Source organism: Neolamprologus brichardi, chromosome 7 (assembly GCF_056152115.1).
Source record: "Neolamprologus brichardi isolate AB-2024 chromosome 7, ASM5615211v1, whole genome shotgun sequence".
In the NCBI taxonomy this organism is placed as follows: Eukaryota; Metazoa; Chordata; class Actinopteri; order Cichliformes; family Cichlidae; genus Neolamprologus; species Neolamprologus brichardi.
In genome coordinates this window covers 10,001-32,995 of record NC_142110.1, presented here as the reverse complement: position 1 = coordinate 32,995, position 22,995 = coordinate 10,001, and the positions used below count along the sequence as shown (strand labels likewise).

General features: G+C 40.3%; 1 protein-coding gene and 1 pseudogene across 4 annotated transcripts in view; one reads left to right on the top strand and one right to left on the bottom strand.

Annotated features, from left to right (window-relative positions):
• LOC102780107 (protein NLRC3-like) overlaps positions 1-22,894 on the top strand; it is a 63,599-nt gene extending 40,705 nt beyond the window's left edge. For 3 of the 4 annotated variants that reach the window (XM_087844312.1, XM_087844313.1, XM_087844314.1), the window contains 3 exons: positions 17,068-17,241; positions 22,143-22,189; positions 22,338-22,894. In XM_087844312.1, coding sequence (XP_087700438.1) covers positions 17,068-17,241; positions 22,143-22,189; positions 22,338-22,894 — 778 coding nt within the window. Of the gene's footprint in view, positions 1-5,522; positions 5,697-17,067; positions 17,242-22,142; positions 22,190-22,337 lie in introns of all 4 variants that reach the window. The other variant, XM_087844311.1, reaches the window with a different exon arrangement.
• LOC148101871 (uncharacterized) lies at positions 11,346-12,219 on the bottom strand (annotated as a pseudogene).
• Positions 22,895-22,995: the final 101 nt, after the last annotated feature.

The following is a 22,995-nucleotide window of genomic DNA, read 5'->3' as shown; positions in this document are numbered from 1 at the left end:
AGTGAAAATGTATGCTATGTCTTCTAATGATGCTGCCTAAGGGAAGCATGTATAATGTAAACAGAATTGGTCCTAGCACTGAACCCTGTGGAACTCCATAATTAACCTCAGTGTGTGAAGAGGACTCTCCATTTACATGCACAAATTGGAGTCTATTAGATAGATATGATACAAACCACTGTAGTGCAGTACCTGTAATACCTACAGCATGTTCTAATTGCTCTAATAGGATATTATGGTCAACAGTATCAAATGCTGCACTAAGGTCTAGCAGGACAAGCACAGAGATGAGTCCACTGTCAGAGGCCATAAGAAGATCATTTGTAACCTTCACTAAAGCTGTTTCTGTGCTGTGATGAACTCTTCAAATAAAACATTCCTCTGCAGATGATCTGTTAGCTGTTTGACAACTACTCTTTCAAGGATTTTTGATATGAAAGGAAGGTTGGAGATTGGCCTATAAGTAGCTAAGACTGCTGGGTCTAGAGATGGCTTTTTGAGTAAAGGTTTAACTACAGCCAGCTTGAAGGCCTGTGGTACATAGCCGATTGTTAGAGATAGGTTGATCATGTTTAAGATCGAAGAATTAATTAATGGCAGGACTTCTTTGAGCAGTTTTGTAGGAATGGGGTCTAAAAGACACGTTGATGGTTTGGAGGAAGTAATTATTGAAGTTAACTCAGAAAGATCAATTGGAGAAAAAGAGTGTAACTTAACATCAATGGTACTAAGAGTAGCTGAAGATGATATTACATCTGTGGGATGATCATTGGTAATTTTTTCTCTAATGATAAAAATTTTATTTGTGAAGAAGTTCATGAAGTCATTACTAGTTAACGTTAAAGGGATGGTTGGCTCAAAAGAGCTCTGACTTTTTGTCAGCCTGGCTACAGTGCTGAAGAGAAACCTGGGGTTGTTCTTATTTTCTTCAATCAGTGACGAATAGTAAGATATTCTGGCTTTGCGGAGGGCTTTCTTATAAAGCAACAATCTATTTCTCCAGGCTAAATGATGATCCCCTGGCTGTGACACGCCATTTCCTCTCCAGATTACGAGTCATCTGCTTTAGGGTACGTGTTTGAGAATTATACCACGGAGTCAGGTACTTCTGATTAGAGACCTTAGTTTTCAATGGAGCTACAGTATCCAGAGTTGTACGTAGTGAGGAGGTGAAATTATTAACAAGATAATCGACCTCTGTTGGAGTCGCGTTCAGATAGCCTCTCTGCTCTGTGTTGGTACAGGGCATTTAAGATGATAACAGTGGCTGGATTATATTCTTAAACTTAGTTACAGCGCTTTCAGAAAGACATCTACTTTGATAAAGTCCACTCTCCACTGCTGCGTAATTAATTATTGTAAATGTAAATGTTATCAAGAAATGATCAGACAGGAGAGGGTTTTCAGGAAACACTGTTAAATGTTCAGTTTCTATGCCATATGTTAAAACAAGATCTAGAGTGTGATTAAAGTGGTGGGTGGGTTCTTTTACATTTTGAGAGAAACCAATTGAGTCTAACAACAGATTAAATGCCATGTTGAGGCTGTCATTTTTAGCATCAACATGGATGTTAAAATCACCCACAATAATTATTTTATCTGAGCTCAGAACTAAATTAGATGTAAAGTCTGAGAAATCAGACAGAAACTCTGTGTAAGGCCCAGGTGGACGATAGATGATAACAAGTAAGACTGGTTTCTGAGTTTCACAGCTGGGGTGGACAATGTTAAGCATCAGGCTTTCAAATGAATTAAAAGTCTGTCTTGGTCTTTCATTAATTAATAGACTGGTGTGAAAAATTGCTGCCACACCGCCCCCTCGGCCTGTGCTTCGAGATTTCTGGTAGTTAGAATGACTCGGGGGTGTTGATTCATTTAAACTAACATAATCATCCTGCTGCAACCAGGTTTCTGTAAGGCAGAGTAAATCAATTTGTTGATCAATTATTAAGTCATGTACTAACAGAGACTTGGAGGAGAGAGACCTAATATTTAATAATCCACATTTCACTGTTTTACTCTTTGGTTCAGATGTGGACACTGTATTGTTCTTTCTTTGTAAATGTTTAAGTTGTTTGTTGCTGGTTTTTAGTTTGTTTTTTGTCTTTTTGGAAGCAGACACAGTCTCTATGGAGATGGGTTTTTGGGGGGGTAGCAGGAGGAGAGAAGCTGCAGAGAGGCGTGTAAGACTGCAACTCTGCTTCCTGGTCCCAACTCTGGATAGTAATATTTTGAGGGGTTTAATAAATTTGTCCATATTTCTAGAAATGAGAGCTGCTCCATCCAAAGTGGGATGGATGCCATCTCTCCTAACAAGACCAGGTTTCCTCCAGAAGGTTTGCCAATTATCTATGAAGCCCACATCATTTCTGAGACACCACTCAGACAGCCAGCAATTTAAGGAGAACATGCGGCTAAACATGTCACTCCTGGTCTGATTGGGGAGGGGACCAGAGAAAACTACAGAGTCCGACATTGTTTTGGCAAAGTTGCACACCGATTCAATATTGATTTCAGTGACCTCCGATTGGCGTAACCGGGTGTCATTACTGCCGACGTGAATTATGATTTTACTGAATTTACGTTTACCCTTAGCCAGCAGTTTTAAATTTCCTTCAATGTCGCCTGCTCTGGCCCCTGGAAGACAATTGACTATGGTTGCCGGTGTCTCTAGCTTCACATGTCTGAGAACAGAATCACCAATTACCAGAGTTTGACCCCCAGCGGGTGTGTCACCGAGTGGGGAAAAACGGTTAGACACATGAATGGGTTGGTGGTGTACCTGGGGCTTCTGTTTAAGACTATGCTTCCTCCTCACCGTTACCCAGCCGCCCTCTTTCCGCAGCTGCTTGGGATCTGCCGGTGAACAGCTAGCGGGGCCTACGCTATCTTCGGCTGCACCAGCTACAGGGGCCTGGCTAGCTAAGGGTGAGTGAAGGGTGCGAAGCCGAGTCTCCAGTTCAGTAATCCTGGCCTCCAGAGCTGCAAATATGCTACATTTGTTACAGATATCATTACTGCTAAAGGAGGCCGAGGAGTAACTAAACATCTGACACAATGAGCAAGAAAGTGCAGAAGGGACAGGTGAAGTAGCCATGGTGCTAACGAGTCGGCTACGAGCTAAGCTAGCGAAACAGTACAGAGAAATGAGTGAATACTTTGGCTATAAATTAGGTAGTGAGTACACAGAAAGTGTGCTTCGGATGAAGCACGTGAAGATTATACTATGAAAAAAGAATGTATTTAAAAGTTGTTAATTAAACTGCTAAGCAAATAAGCTACTCAGAAACACCACTGTGTTTGAGCAGGAACAGGAAGTGATACTATACCACAGAGCGAGCAAACACCAAGTGACAGCGCCACCGACAGGAAAGCGGTCAGATTAAGATTAAGGAACTGCCCTCCCAGCCCATTGTTCCTTCAGTGGGCTGGTTTCAGTCATTATGCAAATGTACTGTTTATAAGATTGGGGAAACCCGCAGTCAGCTGAGACTGAAGAAGTCACTTGGATGAGTGACGAAATATTTCTCCCACAAAACGCTACGTCCAGATGAACAGAATCAGCTTTTGGAGAAACATGAGTATCCTTGCAGGTCAGATCTCATCAGTCACAACTGTTAGTGCAGCTCTCCTCTAGATTGTAGTGCTTGTTAAACTAGGATGATTTTAGGAGCCTGGACCGCAGATCCAAGGGAAGATATTACTTGGAAAGACTAAACCAACCTATTAGAGGTATTTGCATAACATAGATAAATACTCAGATTTACATCTTTATTGACTCACAAAGGGTTAAAAAGTGAATGTGCACAGAGAGGTTGGTGGTGAGATGGGCACTTCCAGCACTGTAGATGTGTTATAGATCAGTGTTCATGGAAATAATCTGGAGAGCAGGATTCCTTGATGAATGTCACATCTTCTTAAAGTTATAATCCACAGGGAAAACTTTGAAACTGTTGATCTGATATCTACTCAGCCAATCAGGTGTTTACATGCCCTTCACTGATCTCCAGCCCCACCTTATTATCACCCCCTCTCTCTCTTTCACATCTGAATAATCTTCACTTCACATTTCAGTCAGTTCAGATTTCATTAGCACAACCACTTTAGCATAATCCATTTTAATCCAAACACCTTTCTCTTTTAACTCTGTTTGTCAGTCACAGTATATCCAGTACAATCCTCTTTTTCACTGAGTCACACACATTCAGAGATCAGAGTGTCCTGTGTGTGCTCTCATTCACTCACACTCACTCTCATATGGCTGAAGTCTGTTTGTACAGAGGCTAACCTTGGCTGATTGTGACCTACACCCAATTTTCACACCTTGGCTTGTGTGATTAGGTAGAGGATCAACAGGGGGGTTCATGACCCCCTTGGCGGACTCTCCCACAGGGCTTAAATCTGGGACTCTCCACCATTTGACCCTAGAAATAAAGAAGCTTCTTGGATGAGAGGTGAAATGTCTTCAAGAAACTTAAAGAAGTCCAGATGCCTTTTTTTCCTAAGCTCTTTAGATGACTGTGAACCTTCACAGACACCTCATCAGTGGGACTCTCAGAGCTACCAGCCCTTTGCTACAATCACAAAGCTCTTCATTGACATCAATGATATCAAAGCTGGAATTAAATGAGTCCAAGTCTTCTGCTGATTCAGCATCACATTCATCTTTGTTCCTTGTTCTGCATCCCCACCATGGACTTCATTCCTTTCCAAGCCAGCCTTGAGTGTCCTTTATTCAACTTATGCTCTGCTTTAGTTTTAGACCTGATTTTAGCTGCTTTATCTCTCTTTCAACAAGTTTCTGTGCCTCAATCTTTTTCTTCTCTCCCTCATAACAAGACAGCTTCTTCTGACTGAGAAAATGTTTGAGTGATTTACTAATCCAGGGCTGATTTTTGGGGAAAATAGTTCCTGTTTTCAAAGTAATCCCCATTTTTCCCAGAAAGAAATGTAAGTAGAAATAAATGATCTAAGTGAGAACATGAGCCTTTAAAAAGGCTCTTCTGAGGCTGCTGCCAGTGGTCAAACCCTCCAACAAAGCTCTGTAAGTACATATGTGATCATAGCTTTAGTTTTTAAATGTTTATTCTAGTTAACACAAATCAGGTGGAACTCAAATAAAATATTAAAAATATTAAGTGGTCATCGGTACTCAGTTTATTCAATACTGAATACAGTGGAGCACAAATTGTCCACATTTCTGAAATATTCCTGAGTGTAACTGTTACCAAAGTGCAATTTAGACCTGGCCTGTGGTTGTTATCTAAGTGATAATCATCAATTCTACTAAAACAAAAGTTTGACACATTTTGTTGATATCAAAAGCACACTAAACAATTCAGTGTTGTTTTACTGCTGTTCTCTCTTCACTTCTTCTCCTCTGATTCTCTCCACATGTTGCTCTGCATCAGTGCTCAGTTTCCTGACAAAAACAAGATTAAATATTGCTAAATATAATAGTATCTCATTACACTTCAACATAAGTGTTTTATTTTTGTAATTGTTTATCTGTTATTTTTCAGACTGAGTCACTGTGACCTGTCAGAGAGAAGCTGTGAAGCTCTGTCCTCAGGTCTCAGCTGTCAGACCTCTAATCTGAGACAGCTGGACCTGAGTAACATTAACCTGAAGGATTCAGGCGTGAAGCTTCTGTCTGAAGGACTGAAGAGTCCACACTGTACACTGGAAACTCTCAGGTGAGATCAAGCATTTTTCTTTCATCAACTGACAGAATTAGCAGATTAATAATAAGGCAGTCCTCTAATAAGAGGAGAAGTGGAGGTGTTTTGAAGGGCAACATACTCTTATGTTAACAAGACAGGAAGTAGTTCCTGGGAACTGCTTCCTTTGTTATTGTCAAAGTAGAAACATGATGGTAAAACAGTGATGAGTTTGCAGAGGTGAATCCACAGGACACAACACAACAAAGCTGTTGCGTGCTGAAAGCAGACTTCTCACAGATTCTGAGACTGCAGGTTTCATCACTGTCCAACCAAAATTCACTGAACCAGCAGTAAATGAATGTCCAAAACTATGCTTCATGTTTAAAAAAACAGATGATCAGGGGGATTTGTGTTTACATCTTTTTTGTGTAATATGTTCACCTGCTGTTTTAGCTGTTTGGTGGTTGTTGAGATGGTTTTGTGAACTTTTAGCTGGGATTCTGACATTTCTGTAGATACCACACATCTAATTACTTTGTATAGCATGAATGGCCATAACGAGGTTTTTAACAGTAAGAAAAGTTGTAAAACTTAGGAAATATAGTTAAAAGTCCAAAACCTTCCACGTCTGGTCGCTTGTGGTAAGGAGCAGATCAAACGAGTAAAGAATTACATTATAATTATAAATGGCTTCAACAGCACATTCAGGTCTGTGAGACTCAATCAGACACTGAGCCGTGGCTCTGTGCTATATGCACATATTTCTGCATCTCTGCCATTCAGACACACTTTACATATAGTTTATTTTATTTAGTATTCAATACTGAACTGTACATTTAGTCTATAATAATAAAAATGGATATCACTTTAGCCAGCTCCTAATTTTATCAGTTCTACTCTCAGCGTCTCCTATATATCTCCTATGTAAATTTTGCACTCAGCTTTGTGGTCTCCAATATCACTGAAATGCAGCCAGATGCTGCTCATTTTGCCTTTTCACTCTTTCCTGACACGCTTGCATTTCAATACAGCTCCCATTTCTCTGTGTACCTTCATGTTCAGGAGCCTGGATGGACAGTAATTCTTTCCATGGGTTATGGTGGGACATTGAGAGCTGAAGTTAAACAGCAGTGAGAAATGAAAGACTGATTCATTTCTATTTAGTCTTGTGCAGCTTTGTTCAGAGCATTAAGGCCCAGCAAAGATTACTGAGATCAAAGAGTCACTGATGAAACCTGTGTGCTTATAGAAACTGAAACCAGATGAACCAGAGTAGAAGGACATTAAAATGAAGTGTCAGCTACACAAAGGCAAAGGTATTCAGTTGTTGCCGTGAGTTATTTAAATGGAGGATGGAGTCAGACTTTAAGCTGCTGGACTCAGTCACTATATCCTGTTCTCCTCATAGAACCTGGATACACAGACTCACCTCTGTAGTTTTCTCTGGTCCCCTCCCCAATCAGACAAGGAGTGACATGTTTAGCCGCATGTTCTCTTTAAATTGCTGGCTGTCTGAGTGGTGTCCCAGAAACGATGTGGGCTTCATAGATAATTGGCAAACCTTCTGGAGGAAACCTGGTCTTGTTAGGAGAGACGGCATCCATCCCACTTTGGATGGAGCAGCTCTCATTTCTAGAAATATGGACAAATTTATTAAACCCCCCAAAATATGACTATCCAGAGTTGGGACCAGGAAGCAGAGTTTCAGTCTTACACGCCTCTCTGCAGCTTCTCTCCTCCTGCTACCCCCCCAAAAACCTATCTCCATAGAGACTGTGTCAGCTTCCAAAAAGACAAAAAACAAACTAAAAACCAGCAACAAACAACTTAAACATAAACAATTACAAAGAAAGAACAATACAGTGTCCACATCTGAACCAAAGAGTAAAACAGTGAAATGTGGATTATTAAATATTAGGTCTCTCTCCTCCAAGTCTCTGTTAGTACATGACTTAATAATTGATCAACAAATTGATTTACTCTGCCTTACAGAAACCTGGTTGCAGCAGGATGATTATGTTAGTTTAAATGAATCAACACCCCCGAGTCATTCTAACTACCAGAAATCTCGAAGCACAGGCCGAGGGGGCGGTGTGGCAGCAATTTTTCACACCAGTCTATTAATTAATGAAAGACCAAGACAGACTTTTAATTCATTTGAAAGCCTGATGCTTAACATTGTCCACCCCAGCTGTGAAACTCAGAAACCAGTCTTACTTGTTATCATCTATCGTCCACCTGGGCCTTACACAGAGTTTCTGTCTGATTTCTCAGACTTTACATCTAATTTAGTTCTGAGCTCAGATCAAATAATTATTGTGGGTGATTTTAACATCCATGTTGATGCTAAAAATGACAGTCTCAACATGGCATTTAATCTGTTGTTAGACTCAATTGGTTTCTCTCAAAATGTAAAAGAACCCACCCACCACTTTAATCACACTCTAGATCTTGTTTTAACATATGGCATAGAAACTGAACATTTAACAGTGTTTCCTGAAAACCCTCTCCTGTCTGATCATTTCTTGATAACATTTACATTTACAATAATTGATTACACAGCAGTGGAGAGTAGACTTTATCAAAGTAGATGTCTTTCTGAAAGCGCTGTAACTAAGTTTAAGAATATAATCCACCCACTGTTATCATCGTCAATGCCCTGTACCAACACAGAGCAGAGCAGCTATCTGAATGCTACCCCAACAGAGGTCGATTATCTTGTTAATAATTTCACCTCCTCACTACGTACGACTCTGGATACTGTAGCTCCAGTGAAAACTAAGGTCTCTAATCAGAAGTACCTGACTCCGTGGTATAATTCTCAAACACGTACCCTAAAGCAGATGACTCGTAATCTGGAGAGGAAATGGCGTGTCACAAATTTAGAGGATCATCATTTAGCCTGGAGAAATAGATTGTTGCTTTATAAGAAAGCCCTCCGCAAAGCCAGAACATCTTACTATTCGTCACTGATTGAAGAAAATAAGAACAACCCCAGGTTTCTCTTCAGCACTGTAGCCAGGCTGACAAAAAGTCAGAGCTCTTTTGAGCCAACCATCCCTTTAACGTTAACTAGTAATGACTTCATGAACTTCTTCACAAATAAAATTTTTATCATTAGAGAAAAAATTACCAATGATCATCCCACAGATGTAATATCATCTTCAGCTACTCTTAGTACCATTGATGTTAAGTTACACTCGTTTTCTCCAATTGATCTTTCTGAGTTAACTTCAATAATTACTTCCTCCAAACCATCAACGTGTCTTTTAGACCCCATTCCTACAAAACTGCTCAAAGAAGTCCTGCCATTAATTAATTCTTCGATCTTAAACATGATCAACCTATCTCTAATAATCGGCTATGTACCACAGGCCTTCAAGGTGGCTGTAGTTAAACCTTTACTCAAAAAGCCATCTCTAGACCCAGCAGTCTTAGCTAATTATAGGCCAATCTCCAACCTTCCTTTCATATCAAAAATCCTTGAAAGAGTAGTTGTCAAACAGCTAACAGATCATCTGCAGAGGAATGGTTTATTTGAAGAGTTCATCACAGCACAGAAACAGCTTTAGTGAAGGTTACAAATGATCTTCTTATGGCCTCTGACAGTGGACTCATCTCTGTGCTTGTCCTGCTAGACCTTAGTGCAGCATTTGATACTGTTGACCATAATATCCTATTAGAGCGATTAGAACATGCTGTAGGTATTACAGGTACTGCACTGCAGTGGTTTGTATCATATCTATCTAATAGACTCCAATTTGTGCATGTAAATGGAGAGTCCTCTTCACACACTGAGGTTAATTATGGAGTTCCACAGGGTTCAGTGCTAGGACCAATTCTGTTTACATTATACATGCTTCCCTTAGGCAGCATCATTAGAAGACATAGCATACATTTTCACTGCTATGCAGATGACACCCAGCTCTATCTGTCCATGAAGCCAGAAAAAACTGAGGTTATTGTACTCAGCGCTGAAAAGCTTAGAAATATGGTATCTAACCAGATTCTTACTCTGGATGGCATTACCTTGGCCTCCAGTAACACTGTGAGGAACCTTGGAGTCATTTTTGACCAGGATATGTCCTTCAACGCACATATTAAACAAATATGTAAGACTGCGTGCTTCCATTTGCGCAACATCTCTAAAATTAGAAATATCCTGTCTCAGAGTGACGCTGAAAAACTAGTTCATGCATTTATTACTTCCAGGCTGGACTACTGCAATTCATTATTATCAGGATGTCCAAAAAACTCACTGAAAATACTGACAGGGACTAGAAAGAGAGAGCAGATTTCTCCTGTTCTGGCTTCCCTTCATTGGCTTCCTGTTAAATCCAGAATTGAATTCAAAATCTTGCTCCTCACATACAAGGTCTTAAATAATCAGGCCCCATCTTATCTTAATGAACTTGTAGTACCATATCACCCTATTAGAGCACTTCGCTCTCGCTCTGCAGGCCTACTTGTTGTTCCTAGAGTATTTAAAAGTAGAATGGGAGGGAGAGCCTTCAGTTTTCAGGCCCCTCTTCTGTGGAACCAGCTTCCAGTCTGGATTCGGGAGACAGACACTATCTCTACTTTTAAGATTAGGCTTAAAACTTTCCTTTTTGCTAAAGCATATAGTTAGGGCTGGACCAGGTGACCCTGAATCCTCCCTTAGTTATGCTGCAATAGACGTAGGTTGCCGGGGGATTCCCATGATGCATTGAGTTTTTCCTTTCCAGTCACCTTTCTCACTCACTATGTGTTAATAGAACTCTCTGCATTGAATCTTATCTGTTATTAATCTCTGTCTCTCTTCCACAGCATGTCATTTATCCTGTCCTTCTTTTCTCACCCCAACCAATCCCAGCAGATGGCGCCGCCCCTCCCTGAGCCTGGTTCTGTTGGAGGTTTCTTCCTGTTAAAAGGGAGTTTTTCCTTCCCACTGTCGCCAAAGTGCTTGCTCATAGGGGGTCATATGATTGTTGGGTTTTTCTCTGTATCTATGAAGTGCCTTGAGGCGACTTTTGTTGTGATTTGGCGCTATATAAATAAAATTGAATTGAATTGAATTGAAATTGAACCTGTGACACAGTGTCACACAGTGTGGGCTACACACACACATTAGAAAGTAGATCAGTCACACTTGTGCAATCATTTGTTGTGCTGGGAAACCATGAACACTTTGAATCAGCATTACTGGCTTTGTTACAGCAACATTCAATCATGAGTTCAAAAGTAGTGTATTGTGTACTTATTTTAATAGTACTGCAGTATGAGAAGTGCAACATTCAGTGTGCAGAAACAAATCAGGTGCTTTCTAACAGCAGTGTTCCCTTTAACACAGTAGCAGTTCAAATATTTCTGTCAGTCTGAGCTGAAACATGAATCTAATCAAATCAAATATCAAATCAAAGTTCTTTGCCTCTGCCAGGACGTTAACATTTGATCTAGTTTTTTACAAAGTTCCCTTCAGCGTCCAGAGCCACCAACATACCTTTGACAGCAGCAAGTGAACATTTATAAATGTGTGTTTTCAGAACAGGAACCAGCAGAACTATTTTTCTGTTATCAGGGAGCAGCACAAACGCTCATCAGCTCATTTACTGTGCAGGGACTTTGAGTGTTTGAAGTGTGTGTTTGTGCTGGATTTCCTTTGGAGAATCTCAGTCAGAAACAAGACAAAGAAAAACTCTTTCAATAGTCCAGGTTGAGTTGACAACATGAACTGCATTTATTTTCCTCTGACTTGACATTTTCTTCCTCCTCTGCACCGAGCCAGCTGCTAAGACACACAAGCTCATTGACATTTTCTGATGATAAAGAAATTCTCTTCTTCTGTACAATATGAGCAGCAAAAGAGAACAAGCTTTCACAGGTACAGATGTTGCAGCTGTGGCCAAGTACATGTGCTGCATGTTTGGAGCAGCACTCTAATGGACAGGCCTCTGTACTGATGGTGGGCTCTGCTCTGTATCCACCACACTGTTCTCAGCTGAGTCTTCCTCCTGTTCACAATCACACTCTGATGAAGCACCAATAGGGCCAACCTTTTCTCTGGTGGCTTGGATGTTGTTGCTTCCACAGGTTTCCCTCCAACAACCCTCTGTTCCTTCATTAAGTTCAGTAAGATCTGGGTAAACTCCTTGAATCTGGCTCCAGTGCAGCAGCAGTTTTCACATATACAATGTTGGCATTTTGCTTGTGTGTCTCCAGGTCTGTTCTGAATGTAGACTTGAATTTGACCACGTAGGCGGGGTCATCATCTGAGCTCTCCATCACCTGAGAGAGGTGACAAAACACAGAATCACAGAGCATGAAACCAACGTTTCTCCTCCCAGAAGTTCAGTCACAGACCTGCAACAGAAACAAGAATCAAAGATTCAAATGACGCAGAGATTTATTTACTTATTTACAAACATGTCCTCTACATATTCATGCTGTATTTACACACACATACAGAGGCTGTTTGTCTCTCACACACAGACAGGACACTGAGAAATACATCATGTTAAATATACCTGCAGGCTTCCAGCTGTGCACTTTGTCCCTTGTTAGCTGTGACTGCCATGGCAAACTTGGTGTTGTGCGCGATGCAGGGACGTGTTCAAAGGCAGACGTCTGGCAGCAGCATCATATTTGATGCACTATCTGTACTGAGTGTGCTGATTTTATTTCAAATGTCCCACTGCTGTGCAACATGAATCACATGTTCTGCACGTTTCTGTAACTCCCAGGTAACCATGGTTACCCAGCTATGTCCAGTAGTCTCCAGAGAGACCAACAGCAGGTTCATGTTGTAACGCCGTGGCTTTCGTAGTCTCTCCTTTTTCTATAGATCATGTATTCTTCCTGTGATGGTGCATCTTGATGCTCATACATGCCGTCATTTGTTGATCCTAAGAATGTTCCTCAGACCGACTTCTTCAACAACACTAATCGGCCTGAAGTTTGTAGCTATCCACGTCACTGTGGCGTTTGTTAGCTTGTCTTTCTTTGGTTTATCTAGACTCCTCCCATAAGCTGAATCTACGTAGTCTGCCCAAGCCTCCCACCTCTGTTTGTTTGGGTGGTTTGTTTGCTGCCTACGGTGGCCCCTAGAGACAAAGCACGTACAAACTCCAAAACACTTGCAAACTCCAAAACACTTGCAAACTCCAAAACACTTGCAAACTCCAAAACACTTGCAAACCCCAAAACACAATGGAAGTGCTGCTAGGGGCAGTGTTGAACTTTTGTTAGCTAGTAACTACACAAGCCAGGAAGTGCCAATGACCGGGTCTGCAGCCTTAAAGGCCGCATTTTAAGGCCGATTATGTCACAGCGACACCACGAAGGCTGTCCCAATTCAAAGGCTGCTCGAAATGTGGCCCTCAAATGCGTCCTTCATTTTCCTGAATTTTAAGGATGGGTCGGTGTAGCCTTCATGGCCCAACATATCCCAGATTTCATAGCGCGGCGGTGGTGTGGATAATTTTGCCGAAAAAATACGGCGGAAGCGGAGCCGCCGAAGAGTAAACTTTCTGAAGTAAGTACGGAATATTATGTCACTTATTTATGCGCAAATGTTTTTATAATGAAATACATTAAAACATTACTGTTGGCCACATGTCGGGAAAGTTATGTGACATTAGCGATGTTTGTACTAACTTGGTTTTAAAGCCTTTAAAATATACGCCGTTCAATAGCTGACTTTAATCTTACAGAGAATGTGATGATTTTATGGATAATTAAAGTCAGTCATATATCCACAAACACAACAAGCTGAAAGTCAGTGATGCTGCTCGGTTTGCAGTCCTGAATATCACAGCACAAGCAGGATTCACTGCACTGTTAATGTTAGCTATGTTATATTGCTGCCTCTGTTCGGTAGTGTCGAGCCAAACGGACTTTAACGTGTGCTTGAACGAGCTGACTCACTCGTTAAGCTGAAAGAAAGATGCTTTAATCACAGGAGTCACACATGTGTCCACTGTACCATCTGGGAACTCCTCTTGTTTCGTAATAACACAATCCTCCTTCTTTTGTGCTGTTTTGTAGCAGTGTATACACCTGAGACTGTCACCTGTCTGTCTGTCCTGTACTCTCTCTCTTTTTCTTTCTCTCTGATTGTGGAATAAAAGTATGAACATGTATTTATAAGTTACACTTGTGTTTGAATCCTGCAGCTTATCACACATTTGATTTCCATGTGTGACAACAGCAAGTGTCCAGAGTGAAGACAGACTGAGGGTCCCACTGCTGCACATCATCTGTGAGGCTTTGCACCCCTGATGATCCACCAGGACAAACTCAGCAGTGTGTGAGGAAGAGGAGGAGGGAGAGCCAGCAGCAGCTGACAGATGGAGAGAATAGACAGACTGTTCCTTGTTTGTGAAGGACTGCTAGAAAAGTTTAACATAACTAATTGTCTGTCCTGAATCAGTCTTATTAGGTAATGTTCAAATAATTTTATCATTCCAGTGTTTTCAGTGTGGGAGAAAGTACTCAGGGCCTTCAAGTTACACACTATGAAAGGCAGCAACACGTTTAATATTCAGAAACCTAAAGTATGTATCAGCAGCAGAATGGAGCTAAAAATAAATGTTTGTTTCAGTTCTATGAAGCTTTGAGTATTTTGGATTAGTAGCACTGCTGTGTTTGTTGCATCATATTGCTGTAATTGTTTATATGCTTTATATATTCTGAGGTAAGTTGATCTATAGTGTTACATCTTATTCTATAAGGATGTTATGTGTTTGTATACTTTCTGCCCAGTTTGACCCATTTAGCAGAAGTCAGCCTGTTTAAGGTTCTGATATCTATTCTTCTCACCCAATAAAGGAATATTCAATATATCAGTCTACTCTTCATTTTATCAGAAACAGTTATCACAGCTTGTACATTTTCTTTTTATAAATACATGTAAGCAATGAGCCAAATTTAGTAATGCCAACATACTGAAGGAACAACATTTGTCTATTATATATGATACACCTATATATGCACTGTCAAAGATACTTGTCTTTGAGTGAAGATTTAAGGTGATAAGACATATAAATAACTGCAACTTGAATCTGTACTGAGGCTCAATATTTGACACAGAGTTCATGTTCACTGCTGTAATAGCTAATAATGATTAATATAATAACTGTAATATTGGCCATATTATATTTACATTACCGCAGTGATATGACTTTAGTCTCATCAACAACATTAGCTAATTGTTATTTAATAACTAATCTTAAATGACTGTTCAGTACAGAAATGAAGCTCAAAACTCATGTTTTACTGTCCTGTGGTCTCAGCCTCAGATACTTATCAAATCACACAAAGCTCTTGTAGAAACAAACAAACAAATCAACAAAATATGTTCTCCTTCATTTCTGTCAAACAAAGTTGTATGACACGTTTCCAGTTAGTTAGTATCATGGTTGCTAGGCAACCTGGGAAGCGCAACGGAGACCGTCCCATACAGACAAACTTGCCGTTTATTTTGCAAATCGAGCTCAACACTGCCCCTAGCGTCCTGGAGCACTTCGGTTGTGTTTTGGGGTTTGCATGTACTTTGGCATTTGCAAGTGTTTTGGAGTTTGCAAGTGTTTTGGATTTTGCAAGTGTTTTGGAGTTTGCAAGTGTTTTGGACTTTGCACGTGTTTTGGATTTTGCAAGTGTTTTGGATTTTGCAAGTGTTTTGGATTTTGCAAGTGCTTTGGAGTTTGCAAGTGTTTTGGAGTTTGCATGTGTTTTGGAGTTTGCAAGTGATTTGGATTTTGCAAGTGTTTTGGAGTTTTCAAGTGTTTTGGAGTTTGTACGTGCTTTGTCTCTAGGTGCCACCGTAGCTGCCATCAACAGCGTGTAATGAATTTAAGTGATACTTCAGACTTGAAGTACTCCGGTGATAAAAAACTCAACTTTGCTTCCAGATAACTTTAGTTGTATCAACACTGCTTCCTGGAGCAGTTTAAAATGAACATGTTAAAGATCTGTACCTGTCTCCATGTTTTTGTCCCCGCCCCTTTCTTTCTGTCCTGGGTCATGTGAGCACTGCAGTAGTATTAGGCCCACCCTCAATGCTCCCATTGGCTGAGACGCATAATGACGCCCATTTCAAGCCAGCACTGGTCAACATCCCTCCTGTGACCCATGGCTTTTATATTCAGAGCCAGTGAGCACTTTCACAATAATCATGATTTTAAAAACTGTGATTAAAATTATTGCTGACGTTAATTAATTAACAAGTTAACAAGAAAATAACAGGTTAAGTTGCCCTAATAATTAGACTTTGGTGACAAACTGATGTGATCTCCATGTTTCCTTTGTTGGACTGTGGGCGAGTGTCAGAACTGAATGTACTGAGTAACATGTAGAGTTTAAATATGTGTCAGTTCCAGTTTTAGAATTCTAAAGTGCAGCTATCATGTTAGGAATATGTTAGGAATAGACAGTAACACTGAGCGCACTGAGGTCAAATCTTTATTTTACCACTCGCTGCATTCTTGATGTTCATAAATTCAGCAGGTTCATGATTGTCTGCAGCATTAATCTCATATTTCCATTAAAAGTGTTGAATTTGACTGTTTGATGTTCTTTATGATCTCTGGCACCAGTTCATCTGTAGGCTGAGCTCAGTCCATCCATTTAGTGAAATGATGTTTAAAGGTCTCCTTGTTCTGTGAGCGTGCACAGATCCTGAAGCAGAAAGCCTGGGTTAACAGAGAAATGATCATCACTGTGATGATGCTCATCATCTCTGACTGGGATTTGAGGTTTTGTCAAAGCAGCAAAGAAAGCCTGGCTGTGTTCGACTTGGTGTGGAAGCAGCTCCCAGTTTGAGTTCAGGAGACAGACAGCCTCTCTACTTTGAAGATCAGCTTCAAACTTTCCTTTTTGATAAAGCTTATAGTTAGAGCTGGATCAGGTGAACCTAAACCATCCCTTAGTTATGCTGCTATAGGCTCAGGCTGTTGGTGGACTTCCCATGACGCTCAGCTTTCTTCTCCACTCCCCTCTTTTCACTCCTGATGCTTTTATATGTCACTACTGCATGTCCTTAACTTTTGTCTTCTCTCTCCTTAGTTTGTGTTTTGTTCTTGTCTCTCTGAGCTCATCTCTTCTCTTTCCCCTCACCCTGCAACCAGTCATGGTAGATGCTCCTCCTGGAGCCTGTTTTCACTGGGAGGATCTTTGTGTCAAAGGGAGTTCTTCCTTCCCACCATCACCAAGTGCTGCTCACAGTCAATTGTCTGATGTTTGGGGCTTTGTCTCTAATATTGGAGGCTGTTACCTTACACTGTTAAACAGCTTCAGACTGTTGTTGTCTGTTGGGTATTGTCACTTATAAATAAAGTTACATTGAATGGATGTAAATTGATAGATGTTATTGTGGCAAAGAGAAAACGGTTGTTGACAGATAGATTGTTGTTTTGTGTGTCTACAGTCTGTCAGGCTGTCTGATCACAGAGGAAGGCTGTACTTCTCTGGCCTCAGCTCTGAGCTCCAACCCCTCCCATCTGAGAGAGCTGGACCTGAGCTACAATCATCCAGGAGTTTCAGGAATTAAGCTGCTTTCGGCTGGACTGAAGGAACCAGCCTGGAGACTGGACACTCTCAGGTATGGAGAGAATGTCTGAGAGAGGAGGAAGAGGTGGAAACATTTCCTGTCCCCTTCACTCACTTCCTGTTTGTTTCCTGCAGATGAGACATGAACAATCACACATGCAGGAATATTTTCAGGGACAGACACACTAGTCTAGCTGGATAGTACATGGATATTTATGTAGGGGTCTCCAAGGAGTCTGTTTGCAGGAACAGTAATGATAACTGATAAGTCATGTTGAGAGTTTCATTAAAAGTAGACCTACAGTTAGGTCCATAAATATTTGGACAGAGACAACATTTTGTAACTTTAGATACACTTTATTAGGTTACAGGTGTACCTGAGATAGTGGTCACTGTGTACCTAATAAAGTGTCAGCCATGTGTGTGTTTCCCATGCTGTATGTCCACAGTCACAGTGACAGTCAGTGACACTGACAGAAGGATGAAACAAGGCTGTGAATCATTTCAGTCTGTGTGTGTGACAAAGAGGCAGACAGGAGCAGCTAACATTTGGAAATGGGAGCTTAAATAATGACAAACTCTACATTCACAGCTGAATTCACAATAGATTTGTTCTCAAGTGCACATTTTTCTGTTATTGTTCTCAAACAACAGAATGAGAATGAAATATTGATTCTAACAGGGCCCATAAACAGCATTAGCTTAGCAGCATTAGCTTATCAGAGGTTCCATCATGGTCACATAAATCCTTAGCGGAGCAAAGTGGCCTACTTAGCAATAGCTGCTCAAGTTGTATAAAGCAAGGGAAAACAGTATTAGCATTAGCTGCTAATGGCAGCTTACTTAGCATAAACTCTTCACATCTTTATAATGCAAGGGAAAGGAGTCACTCATGGCAGCCTATTTAGCATTGACGTCTCACATCATTATAACACTAAAGAGAAGGGTATTAGCGTTAGCTACTAATGCTTATTCACCTCAACATAACTTTAGCTGCTAATGGTAGCCTACTTAGCATTAACTCCTCACTAATATAATGCTAATTCACATCAAATTAGCATTAGCTGCTCACATTGTTAAAAGGGAAGAAAAAACGATATTAGCATTAGCTGCTAATAATTATTCACCTAATTAGAGTTAGCCCCTAATGGCAGCCTACTTAGCATTAACTCCTGACATCGTTATAATGCAAGTGAAAAGTGTTAGCATGATCGGATAATGCTAACTCGCATTAAATTATTATTAGCTACTAACTGAAGTCTACTTAGCAGTAGCTGCTGACATTGTTATATAGCAAAGGAAAACGATACGAGCATTACGCTCTAATGCGTATTTGCTGTAGCTGCTAATGGCGGCCTTCTTAGCATTAGCAGCTCAGATTGTTGTAATGCTGGGTAAAAGAGTGTTAGCATTAGCCGTTCACATTGTTATAAAGTAGAGGGAAAGAGTGTTAGCATTAGCTACTCACATTGTTAAAAAGTAAGGGAAAACAGTGTTAGCATCAGCGTATCATTTTAATTCACATCAAATAGGCATTAGCTGCTAACATCAGCCTACATAGCACTAGCTGCTCACATTGATATAGGGAAAGGGAAAACGATATTAGCATTAGCCGGTAATAATTATTCACCCCTAATTAGAATTAGCCGCTAATGGCAGCCTACTTAGCATTAACCCCTCACATTGTTTTAAAGCAAGTGAAAAGTGACAGCATTATTGGATAATGCTAACTCGCATCACATTAGCATTAGCTAATAACAGCAGCCTTCTTAGCATTAGCTGCTCACATTATTATAATGCAAGGGAAAAGATTTAGCATTAACGGATGATGCTAATTCACATCAAATTAGCAATAGTTAATAACAGTAACCTACTCAGTATTAGCTGCTCACATTGTTAAAATTGAAGGAAAAATAGTATAAGCATTAGCTACTCATATTGTTAAAAAGTAAAAAAATCATTGTTAGCATTAGCAGATAAATTAGCATTAGCTAGTAATGGCAACACACTTAGCATTAGCTGCTCACATTGTTATAAATCAAGAGAATATGGTATTAGCTTTAGTTGCTAATGCTTATTGACCAAAAATTTGCATAAGACACTAACGGTAGCCTATTTAGCATAAACTTATTGCTAAATGAGGTAAATTAATGCTAAATAGGCTTAACGGAAATTAAAGTAGTGTTAACATTAGCTACTGATATTGTTATAATGCAAGGAAATATGTTATTAGCATTAGCTACTAATGCTTATTCACTGCAAATTAGCATTAGTTAATAACATTAGACTTTGTATCATTAGCTGCTGTCGTTCCTACAAAGCAAAGGAAAACAGTATGATGCTTTTTCATCTAAAATTAGAATTAGCCACTAATCGCGTCTTATTTAGCATTAACTCTTCACATCGCAGGGGAAAAGTTAAGATTAAATGAAAAATAGTGTTCACATTAGCTACTCATATTGTTAAAAATTAAGAAAAAACATTGTTAGCATAAGCGGAAAATGGTAATTCACCTCAAATTAGTATTAGCTAATAACGGCAACCTACTTAGCATTAGCTGGTCACATTGTTATAAAGCAAGAAAATATGGTATTAGCATTAGATGCCAATTCCTATTTACCTAAAATTAGCATTAGCCACTAATGGCAGTCTACTTAGCATTAACTCCTCACATTAGCATTATCGAATAATGTTGACCTTGGCCCACTGGAAAAAGTTCAGAACTCTGTTTGCTAAAGATTTAGGAGTGTTTCTCGATAGCTCTTTCTCATTTGAGAAACAAATAAATTCTGTTATTAAAACCAGCTGTACGGTTTATATTAGATTAGGTTTATATTAAATATATATATATATATATATTAGGTTTATATTAAATAGATTGTCATTTATGCTTGGAAATATTTACTCATATATGAGTTTTATAATCGATTGCATAATGATAGAGGTTTGATCCTTAGTAGTCTGTAAAGACTCTGTGTGCCTTCCAGAGTGCTCTGGCATGCACACACACCTTAAGGTCATGAGAGAGGTCGTACCTTCTTTTACTGATTTATGGTATAGGACAGGGGTCGGCAACATGCGGCTCGGGAGCCGCATGCGGCTCTTTAGTCCTTATAGTGCGGCTCCGCGTGGTTTGGGAAAATAAATTAGAAGTATTTAGCTGAAGTGTATTTTATTTATGTTAGTTCTTTTTTAACTTCTAGTTCTAATTTGGAAGATTATTGTAATATTGAAATATAAAAATAAAATTATATTCTATTATTTTTTCATCGCTCAAAATAAGCGTCACACTCGCGGAAGCCGGTGTACCCGCCGAAACGCCGTGCATTTATCGAGACTTTCAACCCCAGGTAGGCCAATTATGGATCTTCGGATCCACTTTATGTCAGCAGCTCCACCATGAACTATGTTAAAACAAACACCGCTCACGCCTCACAGACGACAGCTTGCAGTCCTGCGTAAAGATGAACGCCCCGATTTGCAGATGCTGTGCGCAGAGGTTCAGGAGCAGAAGGCCCATTCTAAACATACCACGGCAGACCCGACGATGTTTGCATCAACATGCTTTTCAGCATCTCTTTATTGACCACTTTTCACTTTTTGCTGTACGCCACACACATTAACCAGGTAAAATACATATTTAGGCAGAATATTGCAAATATCTATTTTTCATTTTTTTAGCAGCATAGTGCTTTTTTCCCAATTATTTTTTTAAAAGTCAGGTCAAGGCTCCAAAAGCCCAAAGGCGATATAAGGGTGGCGGCTCACAACAGTTTTTGTTTGCTGGATCATTTTAGTTCAGCTGGGTGTCTTTCCTTTTGTTATATTTCTTTAAGAGTTCAAAATGTGTTAATTACATAAATAAAATGTGATTTTCTCTGTAGCACTTCATGGATTTCATAAACAACACACCTTATTTGTTCACACAAAGCATTAAGGTAAAAAACAATATATACAGTGTTATCTTCATTTCAGATGTCAAAAAGTATTTGCGGCTCCCGGTGTTTTCGTTTGCATGGAAACCGGGTCCAAATGGCTCTTTGAGTGTTAAAGGTTTTTGACCCCTGGTATAGGAGGACACCTACTCTGTATCTGGTTAAGTATAAGAGCCCTTTGTTAGAGGGACTGCTGGACTCATAGCACCAGCTTTGGGGAGTCTTCACAGGGTCACATCTGGAACACACACACACACACAAACACACACACACATACCTACACTATGCACAGACTGGTACTCTTTGTTCATACCTGTGTAAGACGTCATATTAACTTATGAACTTATGCATATTCATGTAACCTCAATAAAGAGCAGTGTTACGAGGGAGCAGACGAGAGCGACTGAGGTCAAGTGAAGGAATGGCGCTGACACAGTTCTCTCCCTCATGAATTGTCTGGTTCCAGCGGTGGGTCTGTGCTAGACAACCCCTCACCAGCTTTTTCCACTGGTTACCAGTACGTCGTAGAATCCACTTCCAGATCTTGTTGTTTGTCTTTAAATCTCTGAATGGATTGGCTCCATCTTATCTCTAAATAATCCAAGTCGAACCCTCAGGTCTGCAGATAAGTAGCTTCTGACCAGAACTAGATGTAAAAACAGAGGTGAGCTTTATCGATCGCTGCAGCCAAACTCTGGAACAGTCGCCCTTCACATCAGGTCGTCACCAACACTCGACATTTTTAAAACCCGGTTGGAAACACATTTGTACTCTGTAGCTTTCAATTCTGACGAGTCTTTATAGTAATTACTGTGTATGTTTCCTATTTTATCTCTACTCTGTGCAGCACTTTGGCTCAACTTGTTTTTAAATGTGCTGATAAATAAATGTAGATTTCTTTGAATAAAACAGTGGAGCCGAGCTTTGAGCTCAGTGTGTAACAGTGTGTGTATGAGAGCCATGTAATGTCCATGTGTGCGTGCTGACTGTGCTGCTCTGACCCCCCTCCTCCTTTCAGGGTGGAGCCTGCTGGAGTCCGATGGTTGAGACCAGGTCTGAGGAAGTGTAAGTGTGTTTTTAATGGGATTCATGAAAACAAAGCAGCACACATTCAACCATCTTCATCATGTCAGGAGTCATCATCAAAGTGTCAATCAATGAACAGATGATGGATCAATAACTGCAGCTGGATTGTGTTTGTTCTCTCCATCAGATTCCTGTCAACTCACAATCGACACAAACACAGTGAACACAAACCTCCAACTGTCTGACAACAACAGGAAGGTGACACGTGTGAAGGAGATTCAGTCATATCCTGATCATCCAGACAGATTTGATGTTTGTCCTCAGCTGCTGTGTAGAGATGGTCTGACTGGTCGCTGTTACTGGGAGGTCGAGTGGAGAGGAATTGTTTATATATCAGTGAGTTACAGAAGTATCAGAAGGAAAGAAGGCAGTTATGACTGTTGGTTTGGACACAATGATCAGTCCTGGAATCTGGAGTGCTCTGATGATGGTCCTCATTATGTCAGGCACAATAAGAGGCAAACATTCATCTCCTCCTCCTCCTCCTCCTCTTCCTCCTCCTCCTCTGTCTCTAACAGAGCAGCAGTGTATGTGGACTGTCCTGCTGGCACTCTGTCCTTCTACAGAGTCTCCTCTGACACTCTGATCCACCTCCACACCTTCAACACCGCATTCACTCAAACTCTTTATCCTGTGTTTTGGATCAGTCCCTGGTCTCCTGGTGCCTCAGTGTCCCTGTGCTGAGGGGAGTGTAAAGAGTGTCTCCTATTAGAGAAACACTCTGACTGTTGAACAGATAGTTCAGTCTGTACATGTCTCTCTTTCACTCACAAACACATTTCAGA